Source organism: Primulina eburnea, chromosome 6 (assembly GCF_022965805.1).
Source record: "Primulina eburnea isolate SZY01 chromosome 6, ASM2296580v1, whole genome shotgun sequence".
NCBI lineage: Eukaryota > Viridiplantae > Streptophyta > Magnoliopsida > Lamiales > Gesneriaceae > Primulina > Primulina eburnea.
In genome coordinates, this window is record NC_133106.1 from 23432445 (window position 1) to 23459244 (window position 26800).

The 26800-nt window shown below is 35.4% G+C and overlaps 2 protein-coding genes across 8 annotated transcripts in view; both read left to right on the top strand.

Moving 5' to 3' along the window:
- Positions 1-11050: 11050 nt before the first annotated feature.
- LOC140833913 (two-component response regulator ARR1-like) lies at positions 11051-14566 on the top strand. 3 transcript variants are annotated; one of them, XM_073198420.1, is made up of 7 exons: positions 11344-11484; positions 11736-11894; positions 12015-12167; positions 12255-12647; positions 12758-12834; positions 12916-13872; positions 13954-14566. In XM_073198420.1, exons 3-7 carry the CDS (start codon positions 12101-12103, stop codon positions 14026-14028), a joined length of 1569 nt encoding a protein of 522 aa, XP_073054521.1. In that variant the 5' UTR covers positions 11344-11484; positions 11736-11894; positions 12015-12100; the 3' UTR covers positions 14029-14566. The 3 variants fall into 3 exon arrangements, with proteins under 3 accessions (XP_073054519.1, XP_073054520.1, XP_073054521.1); XM_073198418.1 differs by lacking the exon at positions 11736-11894 and having other exon boundaries at positions 11051-11484; XM_073198419.1 differs by lacking the exon at positions 11736-11894 and having other exon boundaries at positions 11051-11484; positions 13957-14566.
- A 7462-nt stretch (positions 14567-22028) lies between these two features.
- The window catches only part of LOC140833914 (uncharacterized), a 29578-nt gene continuing 24806 nt past the window's right edge, over positions 22029-26800 (top strand). Inside the window, exons 1-8 of one of the 5 annotated variants that reach the window (XM_073198423.1) lie at positions 22030-22262; positions 22452-22582; positions 23428-23505; positions 23598-23642; positions 23752-23796; positions 23886-23937; positions 24015-24111; positions 24322-24461. In XM_073198423.1, the coding sequence (XP_073054524.1) occupies positions 22106-22262; positions 22452-22582; positions 23428-23505; positions 23598-23642; positions 23752-23796; positions 23886-23937; positions 24015-24111; positions 24322-24340 (624 nt within the window). In that variant the 5' untranslated portion in view covers positions 22030-22105 and the 3' untranslated portion in view covers positions 24341-24461. Of the gene's footprint in view, positions 22263-22451; positions 22583-23427; positions 23506-23597; positions 23643-23751; positions 23797-23885; positions 23938-24014; positions 24112-24321; positions 24812-26800 lie in introns of those variants that run through there. The other 4 variants (XR_012118607.1, XM_073198422.1, XR_012118608.1 and 1 more) reach the window with 4 other exon arrangements.

The window sequence follows — 26800 nt, forward strand, 5'->3', positions numbered from 1 at the left end:
TAGAAATTTTTTTTTCTCTCCTCGAAGACTATATTTAGGCCACTCCATTGTTTGACAAGGCTCTTGGCCATTTTGATTTAGGAATCCAAATGAATTATTGACTAATTTTGGTTAAGGTATTAATCAAAATGTTTTAGCCAAAATATTTGATTAGTATGTCAAGCAACTCACGGCCACTTTGTAAATGAAAGTCAACCAAAGTCTCGGGAACTTTGTTGATTGAGAATCAAGCAAATCTCGACTACCACTCAGAACACCGTCTCGTGTCCGCAGGCTTCTAGACATTGTTGATCTCAACGAAAAATATTATCTAGTTTTCTAACGCAATCTAGACAAAGAATACAGTTTTCGATCGTGGACTTGATTAGAAGATTGAAGAAATGAGTGTTTATAGTCGATCATTCTTAGAGAGACACAAGAATGACAATATCCGCTCAAAATCCAGAATAGATTGAAACCGGCATTTAAAACGCAAATATAAACATCTAAACATCCTATGACTTTGGTTTGAATTATACGACGTCAAAAAAATTTTGATCATCAGAATAAATTTAATTTAAAATTTTTTTAACTTCTGTCTTATTGAACATGCTTATACACTCTCATCATTAAACAGAAGTGCTATTATGAATTGTCCACTCATGACCAACTAAATGTATTGTACATCACACATTTGTCTTTGGTGAATTTTAGGCTCCAAATTGATGCCATGGGACACCATATCCTTTTCTGTCTCAACATTATGTTCTTTTTACCGGTTGATTCTATCTTACATGTAGGGGTACTATCCACATGATAGAATCAATGGTCTAAATTTAGCCACATACACGGGGGGCCACTAATTTTTTTAAAATTAAATATGTGTGTGAATCTTGTCCATCCAAATCATGTGGAGACAGTGTCCCCTTAGATAACATCGACTTAACCCTTTTTACCATCCAATCATTCAAGTCTCATAACTAATCGATCTTATCTCAGGTTGCCATTCGGAAAACGACATTAGGCAATCGTGGTCAATATCAATTATTTTATATAAATACTTTTTATCGATATTATGTTTACCCAAATTTTGTTATATCCAATTTATACGTTGATTTCTTCGAGCTTTTTAATTATGTCTTTGATAATGAGTTGATGTTACGGCATGTGGGCTTGATAATGGTAACATTTGATTATTAGAATGCAATAATAATATATGATCATCAATCATATTAACCTGGAAGATTTGAGATATAATATGATCGGGCATTAATAAATTTAGAAATTGTAATTTTCGGATTTTTTTTATATTTAAAATCAGTATTTACCTTGGATGAATGACTAAAAAAAATAGGTAAAAATTTGTGTGAGACGGTCTCACGGGTCATATTTGTGAGACGGATCTCTTATTTGGGTCATCCATGAAAAATTATTACTTTTTATGTAAAGAGTATTACTTTATATTGTGAATATGGATAGGGTTGACCCGTCTTACAGATTAAGATCCGTGAAACGATCTTACTCACTCAAAAAAAATAAGCCATAATCTTAATAAGTGCTTTAAATGGGGATTATTTCACCCTGCCCGTGCAGGCAGTGCCTGCACGGGAAGGGAACGGCCCGGATCACTCCACATGAGTGATCCGGGCCCACCACCATGTATAAAAAAAAAAAAAAAATTGACTCAAATTTTTCCGAACCGTTAGATCTACCCTGCGGGCAGTGTCCGCAGGGGTAGGGTCTACTTTACCCTTTAATGGTCCCAGCACAAGTACTTTCTCCGCGTTGGTCCGAAGAGGACGGGGCCCACAACCCATCACATCGACGCGTCCAGCTATTAATTTTAAAATTAATATATAAATTATTTTTCTATAATTAAAAATTATCAAATATCAATTTATATAATTATTAAATTAAATCACTTTTAACTTAAATCTTAGCCAATATTTAAATTACTTGTATCAAAATCTAGGCAATAATGAACTCGTGTAAAAACTAGATTGTATCTATTATCGGTCAATTAAAACAATTGACCCAAATTATTTATATCAAACAAAATTTAATGTATCAAAAATAACATCGGGGTGATTATAATTCTAATTATTTAAATTTTGATTTTTTTGCGAAAAATATATTATAATTTCATATATACGAAATGCCGTCTAAGTTTATGATATAATTAGCTAATATTTAATTAATTTTGTGCCGAATTTTAAAAAGGTGACCGATATGTAGAAGTGGTAGAATGGGAGTGGGATGGCACTAATCTTTAAGGGCCAAATTGCAATTAAAGGGCCAAAATTGGACAAGGGAAATAGTTCAACGGCCTTACGTGGCAAATTATGACTGGATGATTGATTTTTATATTACGCATGAACTGTGCTCTCATATTCCCAATCTCTCAAAAAGCATCTCAACCTCCATAAAAAGCTAAACCCCTTAAAAATGAACCATTATTAAATAATAAATAAATTGATTAATTATTATAATACATCTTTTCCTTAAAAGTTGCAAGAAATATTATATTAATGATTCAAAAAGCAAAAAACAAATGTTAATATAATTGATGGACACTTATTTTCTGTAAAGCAAAAACTTGTGTGAGACGGTCTTACGTGTTATATTTTGTGAGATGAATCTCTTATTTGAGTCATCAATGAAAAATATTACTTTTTATGCTTAAAGTATTACTTTTTATTGTGCATATCGATAGGGTTGACCCGTCTCATAGATAAAGACTCGTGAGACCGTCTCATAAAAAAACCTACTATTCTTGTAATAATCACAAATGTTTGTCGACAACAAGTAGTCCGTTTATCATTAAAACTCAAATTTGAAACGGGGTATGAAATTTGAGATTTCACCGTAGCAGAGATAAAACAAACAGAGCTTTTTATTTCTACCAATATTGGGTGCAAGTTAACAACCTTGAACGGCGCTGTAATACACCGTTTGTTGTTTGGCAAAAACTTGTGTGCGACGGTCTCACGGGTCATATTTGTGAGACAGATATCTTATTTTGGTCATCCATGAAAAAATATTATTTTTTATGCTAAGAATATTACTTTTTATTGTGAATATGGGTAGAGTTGACCCGTTTCACAAATTAAGATCCGTGAAATGATCTCAAATGACACCCATTCTTATTGTTTTTAAGGTAAATTTCATTTCTTGAACATATCTAAACAAAAAGAGTGAGATGACAGATTTATGTTTTCTAAATTCAAAAAAGCCAAAAATAGATGAATTTTGAAGAATTATATGTTGAATCAATATTTTTTTAAAATTTGAAATTTCCATGTATAAATAAATATAATATAATACTAGTATTTTGATAAATAATAAATATTAAAACTCCAAGATTTTGGCTGGCGTGGGGTTAGTTAAGCTCATGTGTGAGCAATATGAGCTGGATCCACACTTATCGAAGTGACCCACTGACAAATACAAAAATAAATTTTAAAATAATTAAATAAGTATAAAGAAATAATCACATTAAATATAACTTGCGAACATCTTCAATCCAAAGAAGCTTGCTTTTATAGTTGAGCCATTTCTCTTCTTTTATTCTCTTTCATCCAACGAAAATAACAAAAAAAAGCTTGAATTTTGATAATTATGCTCCCCTATCCCCTCAACAATTTCTATTGGCCGTTTCTTGGATGTTCGTGACCCGCGTATCAATTTTTCCTGTAACAGTGATTTTTAGTGATTCCCTCCCTTTACGGGTTTTGCGATTTACATGCAGTCAGTTGGGTAAGTTTGGTCAATTTTGAAGGAAAAAAATGAATCTTGTGGCGAAGCCCATGTCTTTTACGAGCTCAAGTTCTCCATGGAAGTCCAACAATGGCGTTTCAGACCAGTTTCCGGTTGGTCTTAGAGTACTCGTGGTAGACGATGACCCCACTTGTCTAAGGATCTTAGAGAAGATGCTTAGAAATTGCCTCTACGAAGGTAACATAATATATATCTATTGCATTAGCAACAGGCACATAGCGTGTGTGTGTGTGTGTTCTTTGTTCATTAGCCAGTTGACAATTTATGCCCTGCTTCTATTGTTCGAGTTTTATTTTTTTCCCCGCTATTTTGTTTTAAAGTTCAAATCTTTGATGTTTTTTTCTATTGTAATAACAGATCTTATGTTATAATTTGGTTTCTTTTCATAATTAGTTTCATTCTTGACTTGGTACTTTGTGATTGAGCAGAGGAAGTCCGGAGATTTTTTTGAAGTACTGGAGAAGGGTTTTGGAAATAATGTAATTTGTGATTGTGATTTTCAATATTTGGAGGGATGAGATAGTTTGACCTCTGATCTTATGCATTGAGGTCAAGTTATGGCTGAAATTATCACATAGATTTTATTGGTAATTTTAAGTTATTAGGCTTGCTGTTTGTTAGGTTTTTTGGCCTGAAATATGTAATTTTATAGGTTTGGGATCGATCTTTTCTCTTATGTTTCTGATTATTGTTATTGCGATTTCCAGTTACCAAATGTAACAGAGCGGAGATTGCGTTACAGTTTCTTAGGGATAACAAATATGGCTTCGACATTGTTATAAGTGATGTCCACATGCCAGACATGGATGGTTTTAAACTTCTAGAGCATGTAGGACTCGAGATATTATCACCAAATCATTTCAGATCACGGTAATCAAAACTCGGGCCTTAAAACTTAGCCACGTGATTATTGATCCCAATCAAAATCTGACGTGTCCAGCACCTACCCAGAATGACCGAGCCCAAGAGACCCTCCTTGAACCATCTTAACTAATCCTACAGCCCAACCAACCAACCAACCCCCACGCTGCACAACCGAAACCGCTCAACAAACTACCGAGCCACCCCTCGCCCTACACCCTTCGATCTGCTACTGAACCAAAATCAGCAGCTCGCGGCTCTCTCGTAGCCCTGTTACTGACCCAAGTGGGTCAGCTTCTTGACCAGGGTCGAACCATGCATCGCTGCACCTACAAATCTATCGATCTTGCCCCTAGACGTGTTGTGCGACTCAAACACACGACCCTTGCTACCAGCCATGGATTGATCAAAACACAGCCCTAGATCCTTGGTCTGGACAAGATTCAACCCCTACAACGCTACACCAGCAGCCCTTAGCACCAAAAACAACAGAATGTGTGATGCAACCAAAAACCGTGAGCATGCAACAAAAAAAAGATGAAATTTCATGTCAAACCTTCAACAAAACGTGCACCCAAGATAGATTGAAAGATTACCATGCACATACACACATTTTTACATAATAATGGCTTGAATGATACGTAAAAGAGAATACATGAGTGTCTTGAAGAGTAGATGCTCGAAAACTCGAAGAATCGCGTGTCGGGAACCACCGGAGAAGCGAGGAGGAGACTTGCTCGAAAATGGAGGAAGAAAAAGTGATTTGATGCTGGTTTTCACGTAAGGGTGCTGCTCATGGAGGGGTGGACGGCTATTATGAAATGTAATTAGGTTTAGGTTTATTTTGATTGTAGTTTAGGTGGATTAAAAATGCATTAATGGGCCTCCAAGAAACACAAAAATGTTTTGGGCCCATTAAGCAATAAAAATAGGCCCATCCAGCCCAAACACACTTCCGAATAATATTTCATTTTGATAAGTTTTTGAAAATATCGACCGAGCCTCAAAAAGTCCCCTGTTTCGATAAAATTTGCGTACCGATTAAAAAAACGCTCCGGTGGGTAAATATACCCAAAGCCCATTTCTTGAAAAATACACTCAAAAAATCTTATATTAATTAATAAAAATTAATTATGTAATTAAAATAATTTTCCTGATAATTCTCCGGTCTCCGTTCCTCGATCGGGCGTGAAATGCATCTAGAAACCCTAATGCATTAACTTTTAAAATAATCATGAAAATGGATCCTATCATGCAATAATTATACATTAAATGCATAAAAACAAATAAACACGTCTTAAATAAAACCCTAGATTGCATGCATTCCGGTTACGCGAATGAAATTTCCTGGACCTTACAGTAAAAGTTAGCATGATTGCTAATTTTGTGAGGAGAGTGCAACTGTCTGTTTTAGTTAAAAAGTTTCAAAAATAGACAGCTATGAGTTAGTGAAAATATTTGACCAAATCTCGTTATTACAATGATTTTCCATTTTCATTGTAACAACGAGATTTACACCATCGTCACATCGACAATGTCTGATTGTCAATAAAGATTATAATAAAATCACAATCATTTAATTAGGACATTTAAAATTTGATAATTAAATATTTATCAAGTAGTTTGACTACTATGAAAGAATGACATAGAATGTTTTAGAAGTGTCTAGAATTAATTAATAGTTATTTAATTATATCATATATTGTCAAGAGCTGAAAATTATTACATGGAATCGTGACTCATTCATGGATTAATTGGATTAGAGAATCTTAATACAAGTATACCTAGTAAGAGTCCTAGTTAGATTATAAAATCTGGTAAAGTTTTGGCAAAGAAAACTCTAAATTAAGAGTCCTAATAAGATTATAATTCTATAGTTCTATTAAGATTCTAAATCAATCTATGAAATCTAAAATATAACATTTGATGTCGTACTTAGGTGATCTCTAATCTATATCCTCTATTTTTCATCATCTATCCTCCAAAATAGAGATTCATTATCTCTATTTTCAAAAACATTTTCCAACTCATATCCTCTAAATATTACCAAATTCTCTATTTATTTCATTTTTAACCCATATCCTCTAAATATTACCAAATACTTTCTTTTTTTAATTTATTTCATTTTCGAATACACATGCACACACATATAATTAATTAATTTCATAATATAATATTTAACTGAACTTAATTAATTCGCTAAACATGACACAAGTACATGTGTATTCGACTCTATTTCTTTAATTTATGTCTAAAAATATCAAATTTTTATCAATTTAAATTAATTCAATAACAAGTGTTTTTAATAAATTGTGTTATGTATTTCTTTGTGATTAAATTGTTCATTATTTCTATTTGATAACTATTATAAATAGTAAATTATAATTAATTTATTAAAAAATTAAAACAAAGTTTGATTAACAAGATCGACCCACTTTGGTACTTTATCTTGGTCGACCAAAGCAAGATGCCAAAGCATCTTACTTTGGTCGACCATCTTGCTTTGGCAGCCAAAGCATGCTTTGGTCGACCAAAGCATACCATGCTTTGGTGTATGCTTTGGTATGCTTTGGTGGACCAAAGCACAAACAAAGCATGGTGCTTTGGTTGGTCGACCAAAGCACCACCAAATCTGCTTTGGTCGACCCAAGTGTGGGTGCGTGAGTCGACCAAACTTGTGTGTGGATCTTTTTTTCTTCAAGCCACCAGTCGATCAACAAAAAGATTATATTATAATTTTTAAATTATCTATTTTGTAACTATTTCTAGTCTTTTTCAATCCTCCATATGAATAGTGATACTCTATAAATAGAGGATCACTGTTGCATACTCTAAATGGAGAAAACAAATAGAGTACGGTTGGAGAGGATTTCATCCTCCGTAATGGAGGATTCCTCCATTATGGAGGACGGTTGGAGATGCCCTTAGAGGTTAGAAATTTTTTTTTCTCTCCTCGAAGACTATATTTAGGCCACTCCATTGTTTGACAAGGCTCTTGGCCATTTTGATTTAGGAATCCAAATGAATTATTGACTAATTTTGGTTAAGGTATTAATCAAAATGTTTTAGCCAAAATATTTGATTAGTATGTCAAGCAACTCACGGCCACTTTGTAAATGAAAGTCAACCAAAGTCTCGGGAACTTTGTTGATTGAGAATCAAGCAAATCTCGACTACCACTCAGAACACCGTCTCGTGTCCGCAGGCTTCTAGACATTGTTGATCTCAACGAAAAATATTATCTAGTTTTCTAACGCAATCTAGACAAAGAATACAGTTTTCGATCGTGGACCTGATTAGAAGATTGAAGAAATGAGTGTTTATAGTCGATCATTCTTAGAGAGACACAAGAATGACAATATCCGCTCAAAATCCAGAATAGATTGAAACCGGCATTTAAAACGCAAATATAAACATCTAAACATCCTATGACTTTGGTTTGAATTATACGACGTCAAAAAAATTTTGATCATCAGAATAAATTTAATTTAAAATTTTTTTAACTTCTGTCTTATTGAACATGCTTATACACTCTCATCATTAAACAGAAGTGCTATTATGAATTGTCCACTCATGACCAACTAAATGTATTGTACATCACACATTTGTCTTTGGTGAATTTTAGGCTCCAAATTGATGCCATGGGACACCATATCCTTTTCTGTCTCAACATTATGTTCTTTTTACCGGTTGATTCTATCTTACATGTAGGGGTACTATCCACATGATAGAATCAATGGTCTAAATTTAGCCACATACACGGGGGGCCACTAATTTTTTTAAAATTAAATATGTGTGTGAATCTTGTCCATCCAAATCATGTGGAGACAGTGTCCCCTTAGATAACATCGACTTAACCCTTTTTACCATCCAATCATTCAAGTCTCATAACTAATCGATCTTATCTCAGGTTGCCATTCGGAAAACGACATTAGGCAATCGTGGTCAATATCAATTATTTTATATAAATACTTTTTATCGATATTATGTTTACCCAAATTTTGTTATATCCAATTTATACGTTGATTTCTTCGAGCTTTTTAATTATGTCTTTGATAATGAGTTGATGTTACGGCATGTGGGCTTGATAATGGTAACATTTGATTATTAGAATGCAATAATAATATATGATCATCAATCATATTAACCTGGAAGATTTGAGATATAATATGATCGGGCATTAATAAATTTAGAAATTGTAATTTTCGGATTTTTTTTATATTTAAAATCAGTATTTACCTTGGATGAATGACTAAAAAAAATAGGTAAAAATTTGTGTGAGACGGTCTCACGGGTCATATTTGTGAGACGGATCTCTTATTTGGGTCATCCATGAAAAATTATTACTTTTTATGTAAAGAGTATTACTTTATATTGTGAATATGGATAGGGTTGACCCGTCTTACAGATTAAGATCCGTGAAACGATCTTACTCACTCAAAAAAAATAAGCCATAATCTTAATAAGTGCTTTAAATGGGGATTATTTCACCCTGCCCGTGCAGGCAGTGCCTGCACGGGAAGGGAACGGCCCGGATCACTCCACATGAGTGATCCGGGCCCACCACCATGTATAAAAAAAAAAAAAAAAAATTGACTCAAATTTTTCCGAACCGTTAGATCTACCCTGCGGGCAGTGTCCGCAGGGGTAGGGTCTACTTTACCCTTTAATGGTCCCAGCACAAGTACTTTCTCCGCGTTGGTCCGAAGAGGACGGGGCCCACAACCCATCACATCGACGCGTCCAGCTATTAATTTTAAAATTAATATATAAATTATTTTTCTATAATTAAAAATTATCAAATATCAATTTATATAATTATTAAATTAAATCACTTTTAACTTAAATCTTAGCCAATATTTAAATTACTTGTATCAAAATCTAGGCAATAATGAACTCGTGTAAAAACTAGATTGTATCTATTATCGGTCAATTAAAACAATTGACCCAAATTATTTATATCAAACAAAATTTAATGTATCAAAAATAACATCGGGGTGATTATAATTCTAATTATTTAAATTTTGATTTTTTTGCGAAAAATATATTATAATTTCATATATACGAAATGCCGTCTAAGTTTATGATATAATTAGCTAATATTTAATTAATTTTGTGCCGAATTTTAAAAAGGTGACCGATATGTAGAAGTGGTAGAATGGGAGTGGGATGGCACTAATCTTTAAGGGCCAAATTGCAATTAAAGGGCCAAAATTGGACAAGGGAAATAGTTCAACGGCCTTACGTGGCAAATTATGACTGGATGATTGATTTTTATATTACGCATGAACTGTGCTCTCATATTCCCAATCTCTCAAAAAGCATCTCAACCTCCATAAAAAGCTAAACCCCTTAAAAATGAACCATTATTAAATAATAAATAAATTGATTAATTATTATAATACATCTTTTCCTTAAAAGTTGCAAGAAATATTATATTAATGATTCAAAAAGCAAAAAACAAATGTTAATATAATTGATGGACACTTATTTTCTGTAAAGCAAAAACTTGTGTGAGACGGTCTTACGTGTTATATTTTGTGAGATGAATCTCTTATTTGAGTCATCAATGAAAAATATTACTTTTTATGCTTAAAGTATTACTTTTTATTGTGCATATCGATAGGGTTGACCCGTCTCATAGATAAAGACTCGTGAGACCGTCTCATAAAAAAACCTACTATTCTTGTAATAATCACAAATGTTTGTCGACAACAAGTAGTCCGTTTATCATTAAAACTCAAATTTGAAACGGGGTATGAAATTTGAGATTTCACCGTAGCAGAGATAAAACAAACAGAGCTTTTTATTTCTACCAATATTGGGTGCAAGTTAACAACCTTGAACGGCGCTGTAATACACCGTTTGTTGTTTGGCAAAAACTTGTGTGCGACGGTCTCACGGGTCATATTTGTGAGACAGATATCTTATTTTGGTCATCCATGAAAAAATATTATTTTTTATGCTAAGAATATTACTTTTTATTGTGAATATGGGTAGAGTTGACCCGTTTCACAAATTAAGATCCGTGAAATGATCTCAAATGACACCCATTCTTATTGTTTTTAAGGTAAATTTCATTTCTTGAACATATCTAAACAAAAAGAGTGAGATGACAGATTTATGTTTTCTAAATTCAAAAAAGCCAAAAATAGATGAATTTTGAAGAATTATATGTTGAATCAATATTTTTTTAAAATTTGAAATTTCCATGTATAAATAAATATAATATAATACTAGTATTTTGATAAATAATAAATATTAAAACTCCAAGATTTTGGCTGGCGTGGGGTTAGTTAAGCTCATGTGTGAGCAATATGAGCTGGATCCACACTTATCGAAGTGACCCACTGACAAATACAAAAATAAATTTTAAAATAATTAAATAAGTATAAAGAAATAATCACATTAAATATAACTTGCGAACATCTTCAATCCAAAGAAGCTTGCTTTTATAGTTGAGCCATTTCTCTTCTTTTATTCTCTTTCATCCAACGAAAATAACAAAAAAAAGCTTGAATTTTGATAATTATGCTCCCCTATCCCCTCAACAATTTCTATTGGCCGTTTCTTGGATGTTCGTGACCCGCGTATCAATTTTTCCTGTAACAGTGATTTTTAGTGATTCCCTCCCTTTACGGGTTTTGCGATTTACATGCAGTCAGTTGGGTAAGTTTGGTCAATTTTGAAGGAAAAAAATGAATCTTGTGGCGAAGCCCATGTCTTTTACGAGCTCAAGTTCTCCATGGAAGTCCAACAATGGCGTTTCAGACCAGTTTCCGGTTGGTCTTAGAGTACTCGTGGTAGACGATGACCCCACTTGTCTAAGGATCTTAGAGAAGATGCTTAGAAATTGCCTCTACGAAGGTAACATAATATATATCTATTGCATTAGCAACAGGCACATAGCGTGTGTGTGTGTGTGTTCTTTGTTCATTAGCCAGTTGACAATTTATGCCCTGCTTCTATTGTTCGAGTTTTATTTTTTTCCCCGCTATTTTGTTTTAAAGTTCAAATCTTTGATGTTTTTTTCTATTGTAATAACAGATCTTATGTTATAATTTGGTTTCTTTTCATAATTAGTTTCATTCTTGACTTGGTACTTTGTGATTGAGCAGAGGAAGTCCGGAGATTTTTTTGAAGTACTGGAGAAGGGTTTTGGAAATAATGTAATTTGTGATTGTGATTTTCAATATTTGGAGGGATGAGATAGTTTGACCTCTGATCTTATGCATTGAGGTCAAGTTATGGCTGAAATTATCACATAGATTTTATTGGTAATTTTAAGTTATTAGGCTTGCTGTTTGTTAGGTTTTTTGGCCTGAAATATGTAATTTTATAGGTTTGGGATCGATCTTTTCTCTTATGTTTCTGATTATTGTTATTGCGATTTCCAGTTACCAAATGTAACAGAGCGGAGATTGCGTTACAGTTTCTTAGGGATAACAAATATGGCTTCGACATTGTTATAAGTGATGTCCACATGCCAGACATGGATGGTTTTAAACTTCTAGAGCATGTAGGACTCGAGATGGACTTGCCAGTCATAAGTAAGCACTATAGATTCATATTTGGTTCTTTCTTTTGGGTATCGGTTATCAATTTTTTTTCTGAGTCCTGGTTATGTGGTTTGTTAGTGATGTCGGCAGATGATAGCAAAAATGTTGTGATGAAGGGTGTGACTCACGGTGCTTGTGATTATCTCATTAAACCGGTTCGCATGGAGGCGTTGAAGAACATATGGCAGCACGTGGTTCGGAAGAAGAAGAACGAGTGGAGTGATAAGGATTTGGAACAATCGGAAAGTGCCGGAGATGGTACAGTGCAGCAAAAGCCTTCCGAAGATGTTGAATATTCGCCTTCCTCTAATGAAGGGGATTGGAAAAGTGTCAAAAAAAGGAAGGAGAAGGACGAGGAAGACGGAGGTGAAGATAGGGATGAAGCTTCTACGTTGAAGAAACCTCGTGTTGTTTGGTCAGTTGAGCTTCATCAGCAATTTGTGACTGCTGTAAATCAGCTAGGAATCGACAGTACGAGTCGTTTATCACGATTCTTTCTGTTTTTCTCGACATTATGCTCGTATAAGAACTACCGTTTGTTTTCCTGATTCTTCGGTAAAGTTTGTTTCCTTGTTATGCAGAGGCTGTTCCAAAAAAAATCTTGGAATTGATGAATGTGCCTGGAATAACAAGAGAGAATGTTGCTAGCCATCTTCAGGTTTGACAAATCATGATTTGGTTTTATCATTCATTTGCTTAATTGTGCAGAATCTGAAACTTATATTTCAAATCTATGCAGAAGTATCGTCTATATCTGAGAAGGCTGAGTGGTGCATCACCTCACGCTAATGGACTTGGAAATGCTTTTATGGGAGATGCAGCATTTGGGTCGATATCCTCTCTCAGTGGCTTCGATTTTCAAGCTCTTGCTGCTTCGGATCAACTCCCAAAGCACAGTCTCGTTTCGCTTGGCCGGGTTGCAGCCAAGCCTGCCATATCTGTGCCCCTAGTCGATCAAAGAAATATTTTCAGCTTTGAAAATCCTAAGTTAAGGTTTTTGGAGGGACAGCAACAGCAAAACAATAATGGTAAACCAGCGAACTTACTTCATGGGATTCCTACTAACGTGGATTCGAAGCAGCTTGCCGCTTTGCACCGATCTGCACAGGAAAGACAGAATAAATCAACACCGATCATCATGTCCCAGGCAATTCCTAGTGGTGTATTGGAGCGAAACAAAATGGATATTGTTCATGGACCAGCATATACTTCTGTAGATTTCTCAAGGACTCAGAGGACGGAGTCAGCAGCGAACAGCTTTTCACTTGCTAGTGATTCAGGAATCTCGTGCCTCACTTCGAAAGGGATGACCCAGAACGAGGTTAACGCAGAAACTAATGGATCTAGAAGCGTTTTCCTAAATCATGACGTATTCAATGAGCAAAATGTTGACGGAAACCAAGATTGGGGATTGCAAAATGTCGGGTCTGCCTTTGAATCAGCACAACTTTTGAAATTACAAGGTGTCCTGAACGCTTCGTCATCGGTTCTGATTCCACCTGGATTTTCTTCCAACCAGATTAACAAGTCTGCCGCACTAGTGGGAAGCACCTCAAATATCGGTCAGCAGATAAACTCATCTTTGGCTAATAATTCATTAGTAATTAAGGCCGAAAAGCTGCCTGAAATGGGCTTTCCGAATGTCCTTTTTACTGAACAGTTAGGCCAGCAGGATCTAATGACACTTTACAGACAGGTTAGCTTTTTCCCTAATTAAATTTGATGTTTTGATTTACTGCTTCATGATTCTTAATCATATTAACTTCCTACATTCCAGCAGCAAGCAGGCATTGAACCGCTGGAAAACGAGTTTGGCTTCGACGAATACCATTTGGATAATCTTATTGTGTAGCTCATCCCCTATTCTGTATATAGACGCAGTTACGGATGAAATCACACTCTAGATCTTGTGCTACACAATTGTGTTTTATTTCCTGTCTCATGAATGTTGCACGACGCGTGTGTTAAATCTTCGTAATTTTGAAAACACGTGCGGTTCATCTGCACACATGAAACATGAGATGAAACAACAATAGAAACTCAGAGATACGTGCCTTTGATTCCGGTTGAAATCGTGTTTCCTGAGGTTGGATCTTGTCGCTTTTTCTGGTCCTTTTTTTTTTTGGCATTATATTGAAAATATACATGTGTGCATGATATGCAAAGCATATATGCGAAGTTTTTTTTTGGTTGGTTGAATGTAGGTGATTGTGGATCGTTACCAGATTTGAGTGCGGGGATGATAAAGTAGGAGTCTTATTTTTGTACGTAAGATTTCTTCAAGTGTCTTCCATATTTTCTATGTTGTTTGTGTTGGTATAATTTAGATGAACTGTGTATACTTAAGTTTGATTGTTTGTTGCTTTATTAAAAGCTAAAATTGGTGATAATGGTGAAATTCGAGTCTTTTAAACCGTATATCAGTTCAATAACTACGTATCGATTGTTCTACTTAGTAGGGACAACTAATGCACCAAATAATGTTCTTTCAATAATTTCACTCTTTATATAAGTGGAAATCGAATTCGTGATAGCTCTGATACAAACTGAAAGATTGAGCGTTTGTCGTTTTACTAAAACTTATAGTTGATGGTAATTACGCAATTCAAATGTTTCAAATCGTATAACAACTTAAATATCTTGTTTTGATTATTCTACATAACAGAGATGATTATTACACTCTTTATGAATCAATAAAAACAATTAACTAAAAAAAATTTTTGTCAACCTTTTTAAATTCAAATATTTCGGAATTTTCTAATACAAGACATTATCGAATTAAAGATGAATTTGAATATGTTTGAATATTTTTCGAGCTGAACTCGAATCCGAATTATTTTATTCGATATATCACGAGTTGCTCAATAGTTTTAATATTGTTCCAATGTAATATAATTATATATTAAATAAATATATTTGGAGCCATTGTTTTCGATTAGTTTGTGAACATGGTCGAATGTTTCTGTGACATCTACTATTAAAATACTACTAATTTTTTTTTAAAGATGTGACTGAAATACACACCCTCATAAACATTTAAATAAGTTAAACATGCATTTTAAAAATCACTCAATCATTGACTAAAAGTAACTGCATTTGCACAAAATCTTAAAATGTGATAACAACGAATATCTAAAATTCCGGCCATCACCAGAGCACAAACGAAAATCATAAACATGAAACTACTGTTTAAAACCCATTACTCTTAAACATAATATGCGGAAGAGTGCAAGGTCCTCGGGTTAACATGTGCACCTCAGCTCCGCTTACTCAGTCTTCAACGCCTTTAGTCTCCACATCCTCATGATCACCTGCATCAATCACACTTAGTGAGTCTAAAGACTCAACACCCCTGAACCGTAATAACAAGTACATATACATATCAAGCAACAATGAAAAATACTTTATTTAACATAAATTTCATGATCTTCGAACGTATAAACATAAGTGTAAACATATTTGTTTCAATTCATGTCATATCATATCAACATATAAGTGTTCATTTTTCCTTATTGAATTCATCTCGTTAGTTGTGACTTTCGTATCAGCTTTAAGTCGATGGATCCATCTACGTATAATCACGGTACCCGACGGCGTGGACATCAGCAATAGTTTTGCCCATCCACTGAGCCTTGTCCTTACATGTTCGTGTTCGTATTAGTCACAACCAACTCACTTCCTTCAAAAACATGTCATCGTATTCATCACTTGTAAAACTGACGCATATACATAACTTTTTTTAAAACCAAATATGCAACATGTTTCTAACTTTAACATAAAAATCCATGTTCAATAAAAAAATATACATTTTAAAAATGCATGAACAGCTGTCATGGCACCGCCAGGACTATTAACATGCTCAGCTGAAAAAATGACATGTTCCAAATCACACTTACCGAACACCTTACAAATATAATTGTAACCATTTCTTAGACGTAAACTCGAGCTCAAAACTTAACTTCTATAATTCGCTTAAAACTTAGACTAAAGTCCCCATTTTAGTACGAACTTAACCAAAATTAAACCATATTTCAAAAGTTTCTAGCCAAACCCTATATGACCAAATAAAATCGTCAAAAACCTTGAACACAATGACATATCAACACCCAAAACGAACCATGCTCATCAAAATCAAGTACTCTCATGTAAAGGACTAGCGCCTAGGCGTTGGCTGAGTAGCGCTCCGATGCTTGTAAGCTCCTAGGCACCATGCATCAACGGGCGGCGCTAATCCTGCGGGAAAAAACCCCAATTTTCAACCTCAAAGCATCCTATGCTCACCCGGACCGCCTAGGCTCGAACCAACCCATCCTAGACCACAACCAAACCTTCTTGCACCGCCCTAGCCATGATCTCAACCCCATGCCCTTGAATACAAGTAAAACGTCCAAACTCTCCAAAACCGAGCCATAAACACAGGAATCGATCGGTTCGCCCTTAGTATTTGCATCGATCTCAAGAGCAGCATGTACGCTCCTACATATCTACTATCAGATCACTCCTAAATCTCGAGTCTTGGCAGCCCCTTCAATATAAGTCAAGAAACGTGAGAAACATGACAAGAAAAATGCGTATTTTCGTGTAGAATCCAAGTAAAACCGATGCATAACACTATATCCCCAGTATATCATGAAAATACATTTTGAAACACATAATATGATGTGATCGATGAGAAAAGAAGGAAATTGGGCATGCCTTAGGGCAAAAATGTATCCAAAACGATGATCAATGGAGCAAGGGACGAACACCGGAGGATGGGGCGACGTTTCTACTAGAGTTTCTTGCAAAAATGTGAACAAAAGCTGCTGCCAATTCAGAGAGGGTGGATGCCGAGAGAGAGAGTGAGGGATTAGGGTTGAGGGGTCGCTACATGCAATAATAATATTAGGGTGTTTGGACTTTAGTTTAAAAATGAAAATGTGAAGGAGTCTAGGCCCAAAATATAACAAAATAGGCCTGCCAAGCCCAATAACACCCTCTTAAAATATTTTGTTTAAATTAATTTTCAAATATATTATCTGAACCCTCAAAAAGTCCTCCACTTTGCTAAAATTCGTCTATTGGTTAAAAATGCGATTCAACGTGTAAAAATATTGCAAAGTAACCATTTTCAAAATTTTCATATCTATTACATCGCGTATTAAATAATTAAAATAATCATTAAAAAAATATTTGTCCTTAAGAGTCCACGGTTTTCGTTCCTCGTTCGAGCGTGAAATACTGCCAAAACTTGGGGTGAAAAATTGGAGTTGTTCCTTAACAATCCCCAGTGTCCATTTCTCGTTCCTCTCCCCTTATAAAGAATTTCGTCCTCAAAATTTAGAACGTACCGAAAAGCTCTGGGTAGCGACTCCTCATCTCGGTCTCGGTTTCCCAAGTAGCCTCTTCCTCGGAATGATTTAGCCACTTGACTTTGACCATTTGGATCACCTTGTTCTCGAGTCTCCTCTCATGTCTGTCTAAAATCTGGGTAGGTCTTTCCTCAGAAGACAAGTTCGTAAACTGCAGAGGCTCATAATTCAGCACATACGAATGGTTCGACATGTAATTTCGCAACATTGAGAAGTGGAACATGTTATGAACTCCCGCCAGATTCGACGGCAAAGCAACTCAGTATGCTAGTATCCCAACCCTCTTGAGAATCTCGAATGGTCCTATGAATCTAGGATTAAGTTTGCCTTTCTTGCCAAATCTCATTACACCCTTCATAGCTGCAACTTTCACGAAGACGTGGTCACTAAATGCAAACTCTAGATATCTGTGCCGGTAATTGCATAACTCTTCTGTCGGCTCTGAGCAGTCTTCATCCTATCCGGATCTTGACTACTAACTCTGCCGTCTATCGGACGATATCTGGACCCAACTCTGCTCTTTCACCTACCTAATCACAATAGACAGGTGATCTACACTTTCTCCCATAAAGTGCCTCGTATGGAGCCATACCAATAGATGCTTGATAACTGTTGTTGTATGTGAACTCCACGAGAGTTAGTTCCAGCTCCCAGCTGTCCTGGAAGTCGATCATCCAAACCCTGAGTAGATGCTCTAAGATCTGAATCACTCTCTTAGACTGGCCGTCGGTCTGAGGATGAAAATTTGTACTGAATAGCAACTTGGTACCAAATTCCTGATCCAGACTTTTCCAGAATGCAGATGTAAACCTCGGATCCCTGTCTGACACAATGGACGCTGGAATCCCATATTTCCTTAGCAGTAGTGAAAGTATTGATTTTGGCAAACATATTTTTGTCCAGAATCTTGTAGAGGATGTCTTTTGCAACGTTATCCATATTTGCCTTCTTTTGTCTTCAGCTGTCCATTCAGATCTGTGCTTTTATACCATTTGTGGAGCACCTTCGATTGTAGCGGCAGCTGTATTAACTTTCGAGATTTTCATTGGTCCATCAGTGATAATATACCACATATCATCATCTTGGGCTGCTAGATGCACCTGCATACGAATTTTTCAATCATCATAATTTTCTTTAGAGAACATCAGAATTTTATTGAAAGAAGCCATAAGTGTTCCAAAGATATCAGTGTTTGAAAAAACCCCGCTTTGAAACCACTTGTTAGGTTCAAGAAAGAGTTTAGAGGAGGGTGAATGAACTATTTCAAATTTTCTCGTGTAAAGTGTTGGTTTCAACTATTTTTAGGCGGTTAGAAAAATTATTCTCAAACGGTTGGAAAAGTGAATCACTATTAAGTGCTGAAACCGGTTCACAATATCCAATAGAAACTTAAACACGTTAACATGCTTAATCAACAGTTAGATACTTGAAAAACAAGTGCTTGCCATAAGTAAAGTAACACAAGATTTTTATGGATGTTCGGAGAATGAATATTCCTATGTCACCCATTCTTCTTTCTTAGGAAGGATTCCATTAAATGACTTTGGCTTTACAAACGTCTTGCAACAGAGGATTTCACTAAAAGAGTTTGGCTTTACAAACGTCTTGCAACAGCCCACTCCAATCAGGACTTATCACACTGTCTATTTTGAAACTCTTAGTGATCACTTTACACTTTTGGGTTTTAAGAACACTTAGTTCACCAGATACCAAGACTAAATCAAATTACCAAAAGATTACTGATATGAACAATCAGTTTGTTTTGAGTAGCACAAAGTTGATCCTTAGAAGATCGAATGTAATGATGTTCAAAGCGTGCTGAAAGAGCGATGAAGTATGTAGGCTTTTGATAGCGCTCTGAGATTTTTGAGTATGCTAGCAACGAGAATTTTAGCTGTGAAATCAAGAGTTGTTTTAGCTAGCAAACTCCTCCGTTAATAGACACGATCTTCTTAACGGTCGGGAAGAGCACAACAACATTAACCTGATCATCTGAACAGATGTGTCACTTTCGTCTTTAAGAGCATTAAGTGTTCTTCAATAAACACATTTAATGTTCCTTTTGCTCAGCATAGTTCTGAAGCGCTTTTCTTGAGGAGTTCTTTTTATGGTAACTGTTTTTTAGCATCAGAACTTGAAGTCTATACATGATATTCATTTTCTGGGATAGAGATATAAATACGGATCATTCTTGGAACTGATGTACACTTACGTTGACTTCAAAGCGGTGTAATACTTTGAATGTATTAAACCAGTCAGAGAATGTTTTTGAGCAATAAAAGGTTATCTTTAAAGATCTAGTTCTGAGGAAGATCATATCACCGGTCTGAAATAAGCGGTTGAGACTTCTTTGAGCTTTAGTCGGTTAGAAAGATATTATAACTATTGAGCTGGGCGGTTTGAATTGATATGTGTCACACATATGAACCGTAGCTGTTTTCGTGCTGACTTGTTTTTGTCATACACCAATTTTGAGAATAATATTTCTTAATAGACTGCCTTGATCAAAAACATCAGGACTCAAGTTTAACTGCTTTTATCATATATATATATTAGAGCGTCTAGTAGCATTACTCATGATCCCATAGGCATCATTGATGGTGCCTACAAGAATTAATAAATTATGGTTAACGTACAATACGGTCCCTTCATCTCATATATCTCGATTGAATTTGCAACCATTGGTATATCGAGAGTTGAAAATGAATTCGACAATGATGTGATGTATCTTTAAGCAATAATAGTAACATGTTATGTACAACTAAGGAAACAATTTTCAATAATGTACATGTATTACTATGGCCAGATATTCATTGCACGATTAACTAATCAGATCACATAAAATATCCATACATGTGGGTAAATAGTGAATCTCCGGCTACAATATATTGTTCCTACGTATTTTGAAACTACACCCAAACTCGGCTTCATGACCCTCAAAGGAGTCCGTAAATGGATCAAAGTGCATGCTAGTATACAGAGCCTCCATGTTGTCCCGGGTCTAAGGATTAATAATGTAAAACCATAACCATAGACTAATCTACTCGATAAGTGATAATTACTTGGAAAGTTCGAGAGATAGTTATTCAGTGCCTCAACAAATAAGCACTCATCTGTATGAATTAATATTTTCATGTCTTTACCAATGAAACATGGTGTTTACGTCACATATACTAGTTTCAAGCTCAAGCTACCTTTATCCTTATTTTAGGTTACTGAATCGACTAGGAACCAATTTAAGATATACGCACGGTATATTTCTAATGAGTTTTATGATCTTACATTGAGAGACAGATCTCATGATACCAATTTTATGCTAAAGGGCTTTGTCTATGTAACTTGCATGAGTATACAGATAAAGTAAATGTCATAATTAGATAAAACCATAAAATATTATTTAAAATAAAGATCGTTCTTATATTAGAGTCAATAAAGCTCAAGCCACGAGTTAGCTTATTGGACACTTACTATAACATTAAATCATTGTTCCATTTAACTCTGCAACCATCTCGAGTTCTAATCAGTTAAATTGGCAATTGTACAAACCGATTCACTAATCAAATCTAATCGTATAATAAATCTTTGTTTCACTTAAGTCATAATTGAAAAAAAAAAAAAATATTAAGTGTGTTAATATAGAGATTTCAATTTGGACTTGTGTCGTATGACCAACTTCCCCCACCACTAAAAAAGCTACATCGGGTTATGATTTTGACGAAAGGGTGTGTGGGGTTATTATATTATTTTTAATGGTTTATGTATTGTCGATATTTTCTGGAAAGATTTAAATTATTTAAAATGATTTATGTATGGTCTATTAATTTGAAATATTTATAATTATATATATTTGATTAATTTAGAAAGATTTTCATTATTTATAATTTATAAGATTTATATATGATTGATTAATTTTGAAATAATAATAAATATTTTTTTAAAAAAATGACAATTCTTTTTTAATTTTGTGGCGGGTTGGAGTTTAAATTCAAAATAAGATATTTTCTTGCATAGAATGATATCCTGATTGGATATTTTGTTTTTATATTTTTCCGATTAATCAATTATCAAAACATATGATTTCCAAAATAGATATAACAAAACAATAATATCATAAAGTTTCAGATAATTAAGATATAAATATTTGGCTTTTTGACTAAAAATATTTAAAGTAAAATCTCAATAAAAATTAAAAATGGGATCCGGCGAAATGGGGCAGTCAAAAAGGTAGAGTAGATGCTACCTTGTGGAGGCAGTGTCTTCACAGGATCTCAGCCATTGATTTTACATGGTGATTAAATCTGGGACTTTGATCACTTCATGAGGTGTATGTGTATTTAAATCTGGATCTTTGATCATCTCATGGGGACAGTGCCTCACAAGATAGGATGAAATAAACCGTAAAAAAGGGTAGACCCAATCTCAAATGCCCTTCTATTCCTCCTCGAATTCGACACGTGATTCTTATTTTTATTCCTCCACGTGCCCCTCACGTGCTCCCCGCCTTTATTATCTCCACCCCCCACAACTCCTCCAGCGAGCCTCCGCACCTTATCATCCGTACCCAGCCGTAGCTAAGGCATGTCCGTCGGCGATTCTTCTCCGTCGTCTCCGCCGTCTGAGAAGTCGTCTCTGCTCGATACATCGCCTTTCGAGCTCAAGGAGGAGTCCGATTTCGATCTGATCGTGTCGTCCGATGGACTTGTTTCCATCTGTGGCTTCGGTTCTCTTCTGTCCGGTGCGCTTGCAGAAACGTTGCTGGTTTTGCACTACTCAAAGTCATAGTGAATGGTTTACGCAATTTGATCGCTCTTATTTTTGGGGTTAAAATGATTGTTCATTCCTATTTACGATAGCCGATTCCATTGTTCTATAGTTCCTTAACTAGATTGGGAACGCCAATGTAATATTTGAGATGATAATGCAGAGAGGAGTGCGAGGAGTACCTTTCCGAGTTTGATAAACTTTAGAATGGCTAAACTGAGTGGATTTAGGAGAGTGTTTGCCCATGTTGCTCCTATTTTCTTCGAGCACGGCATAGCTTTGTCTGAAACCAAGGTATGCCTTCTGTTTTCGTTATGCTACAACCAAATAACATAACTGAAAGAGGAGGGATTACGTCTTCATTTTCGTTTTATCAATGTATTGAGTTATCCTTCCATGATTGCTGCGGCATAGTTTAGCATGCAAGGCTTGAATTATGTATTTACCTTAGCTATTTAGTCGAAATAGCAATATCTTTCTGAATAATGTTTGAAACTCGTGACTGGATATAATTGAATTGGTTTGAATTTTCTTTGAGACGATCGGTTAGGATGGAGCCAATTCGAGAAGGCTTGTCTCCATTGAATTCACGCCAGAGATCAGAAATCACAGAGAAGAAAGTGAGAAATCATCGGAAGAGAAAACTTTATGAAAAGGGGATTCTTATTCCCTCTTTATTTTATTTCACTATTTATACTCACGCTTACAAAGTTCTCCCAAGTAATTTGTTTACGAGAAAAATCGTGTTTGCTTCTACCATCCTACACACGCTTATTAGATTGCATACAAAAGGAGTCATCGAGGAAATAAAATCCAAATTCCTCGGAGCTCCCTTCGTGTGTGTTGGCTGTTGCTGGTGTCTCTCGACGCTTCCTAGTAATGTATCATGTTCAACTGACAAGATTCGACTAATTACCAGGAAAATGATCCTAAGAATAAAACTTTGTGATGATTTTGTAGAGTAAATGTTTTTGGCACTTGAATTTGGAATTTGCGTTTTTTGAACTGAGTGTAGGAAAAGACAAAAAGTTTCATATATTTATATTCTCTTTAGGTCATTGGTTATACTAGGAAGCTCCTCTACCTTCGATTCTTGCCTTTTTTGAAGTGAACGAGGCTAATATTCTATTATTTATCAGGAGATATCAAGCTTGAGCGTGGAGCCATGTGAAGCTGAAACTATTGTGATTACCATTTTTGAGATCCAGAGAACTGAGGTAAGAACACCTAACACTCAAATTCTCTGTTCAACATCTCATATGGAGCTTGAGCAGCTGAATTTGACATGTTATTTGTTTTCCTTTCTCAGGTACCCTCTTTTATGGAGAGGGAGCATGAATTCCGCTTCTTAGCCGTGAGTTTCATAGTTATTTTTTACTTGCAAATATCTTCATTTATTCTTGGATGGTCAAGGGTAAAGATACTAACTGACGTGGTATTTAATTTTAAATCTCTATCCTTAGGTGACACCAGAAACATTTAACGGGTTGTTCTACACAAGTCCGTCGGTGAGCAAAATTAAAATGTTTTTTCTTCTGACATGAAGACTTCTTAGTGTTTGCACGATAAAGAATCGCATATGGCATCATTAATGCAGGTGTTGTGTGCACGTTATAGTAATGAAGAATACTTCTTAAAGAGATGTAAAGGTGATTTTGTTTCTTTTGGAAACCAATTTTTTCACCTGGGTCTTTCATCTCTTAACATTAAAAGACGTTTGGGGCAGGAAGTGAAGAGATCTTCTATCAACGGTATGGACGATATGGCATACACAAGATTTGGTTGGATGATATTCTACCCTGTCGTGTTTATCTCCGGCACTGGTGAGTGCTATCTTTATCAAACTTCTATATGACCGAGATTTTCACATGTTTGCCATCATATCTTCATTTCGTAAAATAAGACCTTTCTTAATGCTGTTCTGTGGAGTGTTTGGTTTGGGCCATTCCTCTCTACTTGGTTATTTCTCTATGTTCCTCAATCAATATGTGGTGAAAGCTCCGTTATCGCATTCATGTACATTAATGTTATAGTTATCACCCGTGCTGCTGAGCTGAAAGATATGAAATCATTCTGCAGTATGTTGGCAGCAATGAACCTTGGTGATATGGCTTATGATAACTTTATGGATCATACGTATCTCGGGGATCGTAAAACAACCATACGTGAGTACCTCTCAGCAACAGGTGCAGGCATAATGGAAGAGGAGCCTCCTGAACAGCTGAAAGACCGATACGACGGTTGACACTAACCTGCTCTACATTCTTGATGTTGGTACGAATCTGAGATTGGCACTTCATAGAGCTCTTGGATATGTAGATTCTCTCTCCCACAATAATGAAGCTCAAAATCTCTATACTAGTTTTACTTTTTTATTTGGTTGATGAATTCCGGGGAATTGGACCGAGAATTGGGATCAATTTTCAGCTCCTGTTATCTCGTACTTAACTTGTTCTAGTATTTCTTGTTTTTCTTGGTATTTTTACGATGGTTAATGAATATTTCAAAAGTAAAATTTCTTTCTTTTTTTCCCCCGATTCTTAGTTGGTAAATGTTTATGTGAAGATTACAAGTAACTTGCGAATCCTCTTCAATACAAAATGCAATCTAGTAAAAAAGATATACTATTGGTAACTACAAAGCTACATGCATAATTTCTGAAATTGCCAGAAATGCAACTTCTATTCACCATTTCATGTTTAATGCAAATCCCGAATCCAGGCATCATATTACGGGTAATTTTGCCTCTGTCACGTGTACATTTATCAACATTCAAAATCAAAATAACTTCTGAATACTGAAACAGGCAAAAATATTAGGATAAATTAAGCATAAAAATTGGCATTTCATTGTATGTAGTTGCAACAAAAGGATAATTCGCCAAGTGTCATCTACAAAACTTTCTTATATCCAAGGAAGAACCCAGAGAACTAATGAACAGAGGAGACAATCTCCTGGATGCTATTCATTTCTCCATATAAACCGGCTAATTTTTGCATTTAATGCATTCTAAAGGACTCAATTTCTCGGATTTTTTTAATCGACACATTCAGTGAAAGGCACACTGTTCGGAACACCATTCTCTATGAAGGGCTTCAGCTCTTTTTTTGCAATCTCCTTCATCATAGAGTCTGAAGTTTCCAAGTACGCTTTAAGTACCTTTGAACTGAAGAAAAAAATGATGAAGATATTAGGAAATTATCGTTGGATCTTGGTTTTCTCGTGTCCTAAACGCAATTTTTATTTTATTTTGACAATCAAAATATGTTTATGTTCGGCACTTGTATGGTTTTATCATAAATATTCATAGGGTGCATTAGAATTTCATACCTTATGGTGAATTAATCACACGGCTCCACCTATTCCGGATTTGGCGGCGATAGCTCTTGATGAAATCTCTACGAACTTTCTTCAAGAACTCCTTTAGTCTAATCATGTGCCTCTTCTAATTTGCACTAGAAAAGTAGAAAAGATTTTGTGTTGGAGATTAAAACGAGAGGCGGCTCAAACAAATCCTTCAAAAGGAGGTGGCCGTGTAACGAATCGTACTCCTACTACTTAAAATTTGCGGAAAAATTTAAGATTTTCTTTTAAACTAAAAGGAATGCGGAAATGAAATCAAATACGGTCGTCACTACATCCTTCCTCAATAAAAATGTTTGAAATCGACATCACCAATAAAATTTGCTAAAAAGAAACACTTGTTCCAAAAGTCTTGAAATGAAACATAACATCAGAGTATTTTGAACTTGCATAAAAATCGTAAAATAACATGGGCGGTCCTCGGGTTTAGCCTGCCGCTCAGTCCAAGCCTGCCCCTTGGTCGCCACCTCCTATCTCTTCATCAACATACTCACCTACATCGATCAAGTCTAGTGAGTCTAAAGACTCAACACGTATAAACTGGAATAACGAGTACTACATAATAAAATCACATGCAACTTTAAAATAGGACATACATAACTTGAAACTTGAACTTGCGTATTAAAACTTGAACATACGTACATACATACTTCAACGTGCCATAACTTAAACTTTTCATAAACATGCTGCATACTTGAACATACTTGAACATACATAACTTCATCATTTTGCGTAGAGGATGTTTCAAAGCAAGTGACCCATACATAATAAACGCCTGATCAGACAAACCACAGTACTGGGCTGACATGGACGTATCCACTGCCACATACATGAGATCCCCGTTCATAATTTAACGGGCTGGTTGGTCCCCGTTCATAATTTAACGCATTCCAACCATGATCTAACCCGTTCATAATTTAACGGGGTGGAGAGGTCCTCGGCCACGTTCATCGATGTCACGCCCCGAGACCGGGGTTAGTCGACACCGGCGTTATCTCGCAATCACATAATTGCAAAACAACTAGCCTCGTAGTACAGCATATACCAAACCAGTTTATTATCATAAATTTCCCAGAAGTTCAACGTCTTTACAACTCAGAAAGAAATAGAAACATGCGGAAGCGTAAATACGTGATACTGAAATCATAA

Coding starts and splice junctions, on each gene's coding strand:
- LOC140833913 (XM_073198418.1), top strand. CDS start 11,316: ATGAATCTTGTGGCGAAGCCCATGTCTTTTACGAGCTCAAGTTCTCCA. Junction 12,835..12,915: donor ATGTTGCTAGCCATCTTCAG/GTTTGACAAATC, acceptor AAATCTATGCAG/AAGTATCGTCTATATCTGAG. Junction 13,873..13,953: donor TAATGACACTTTACAGACAG/GTTAGCTTTTTC, acceptor CCTACATTCCAG/CAGCAAGCAGGCATTGAACC.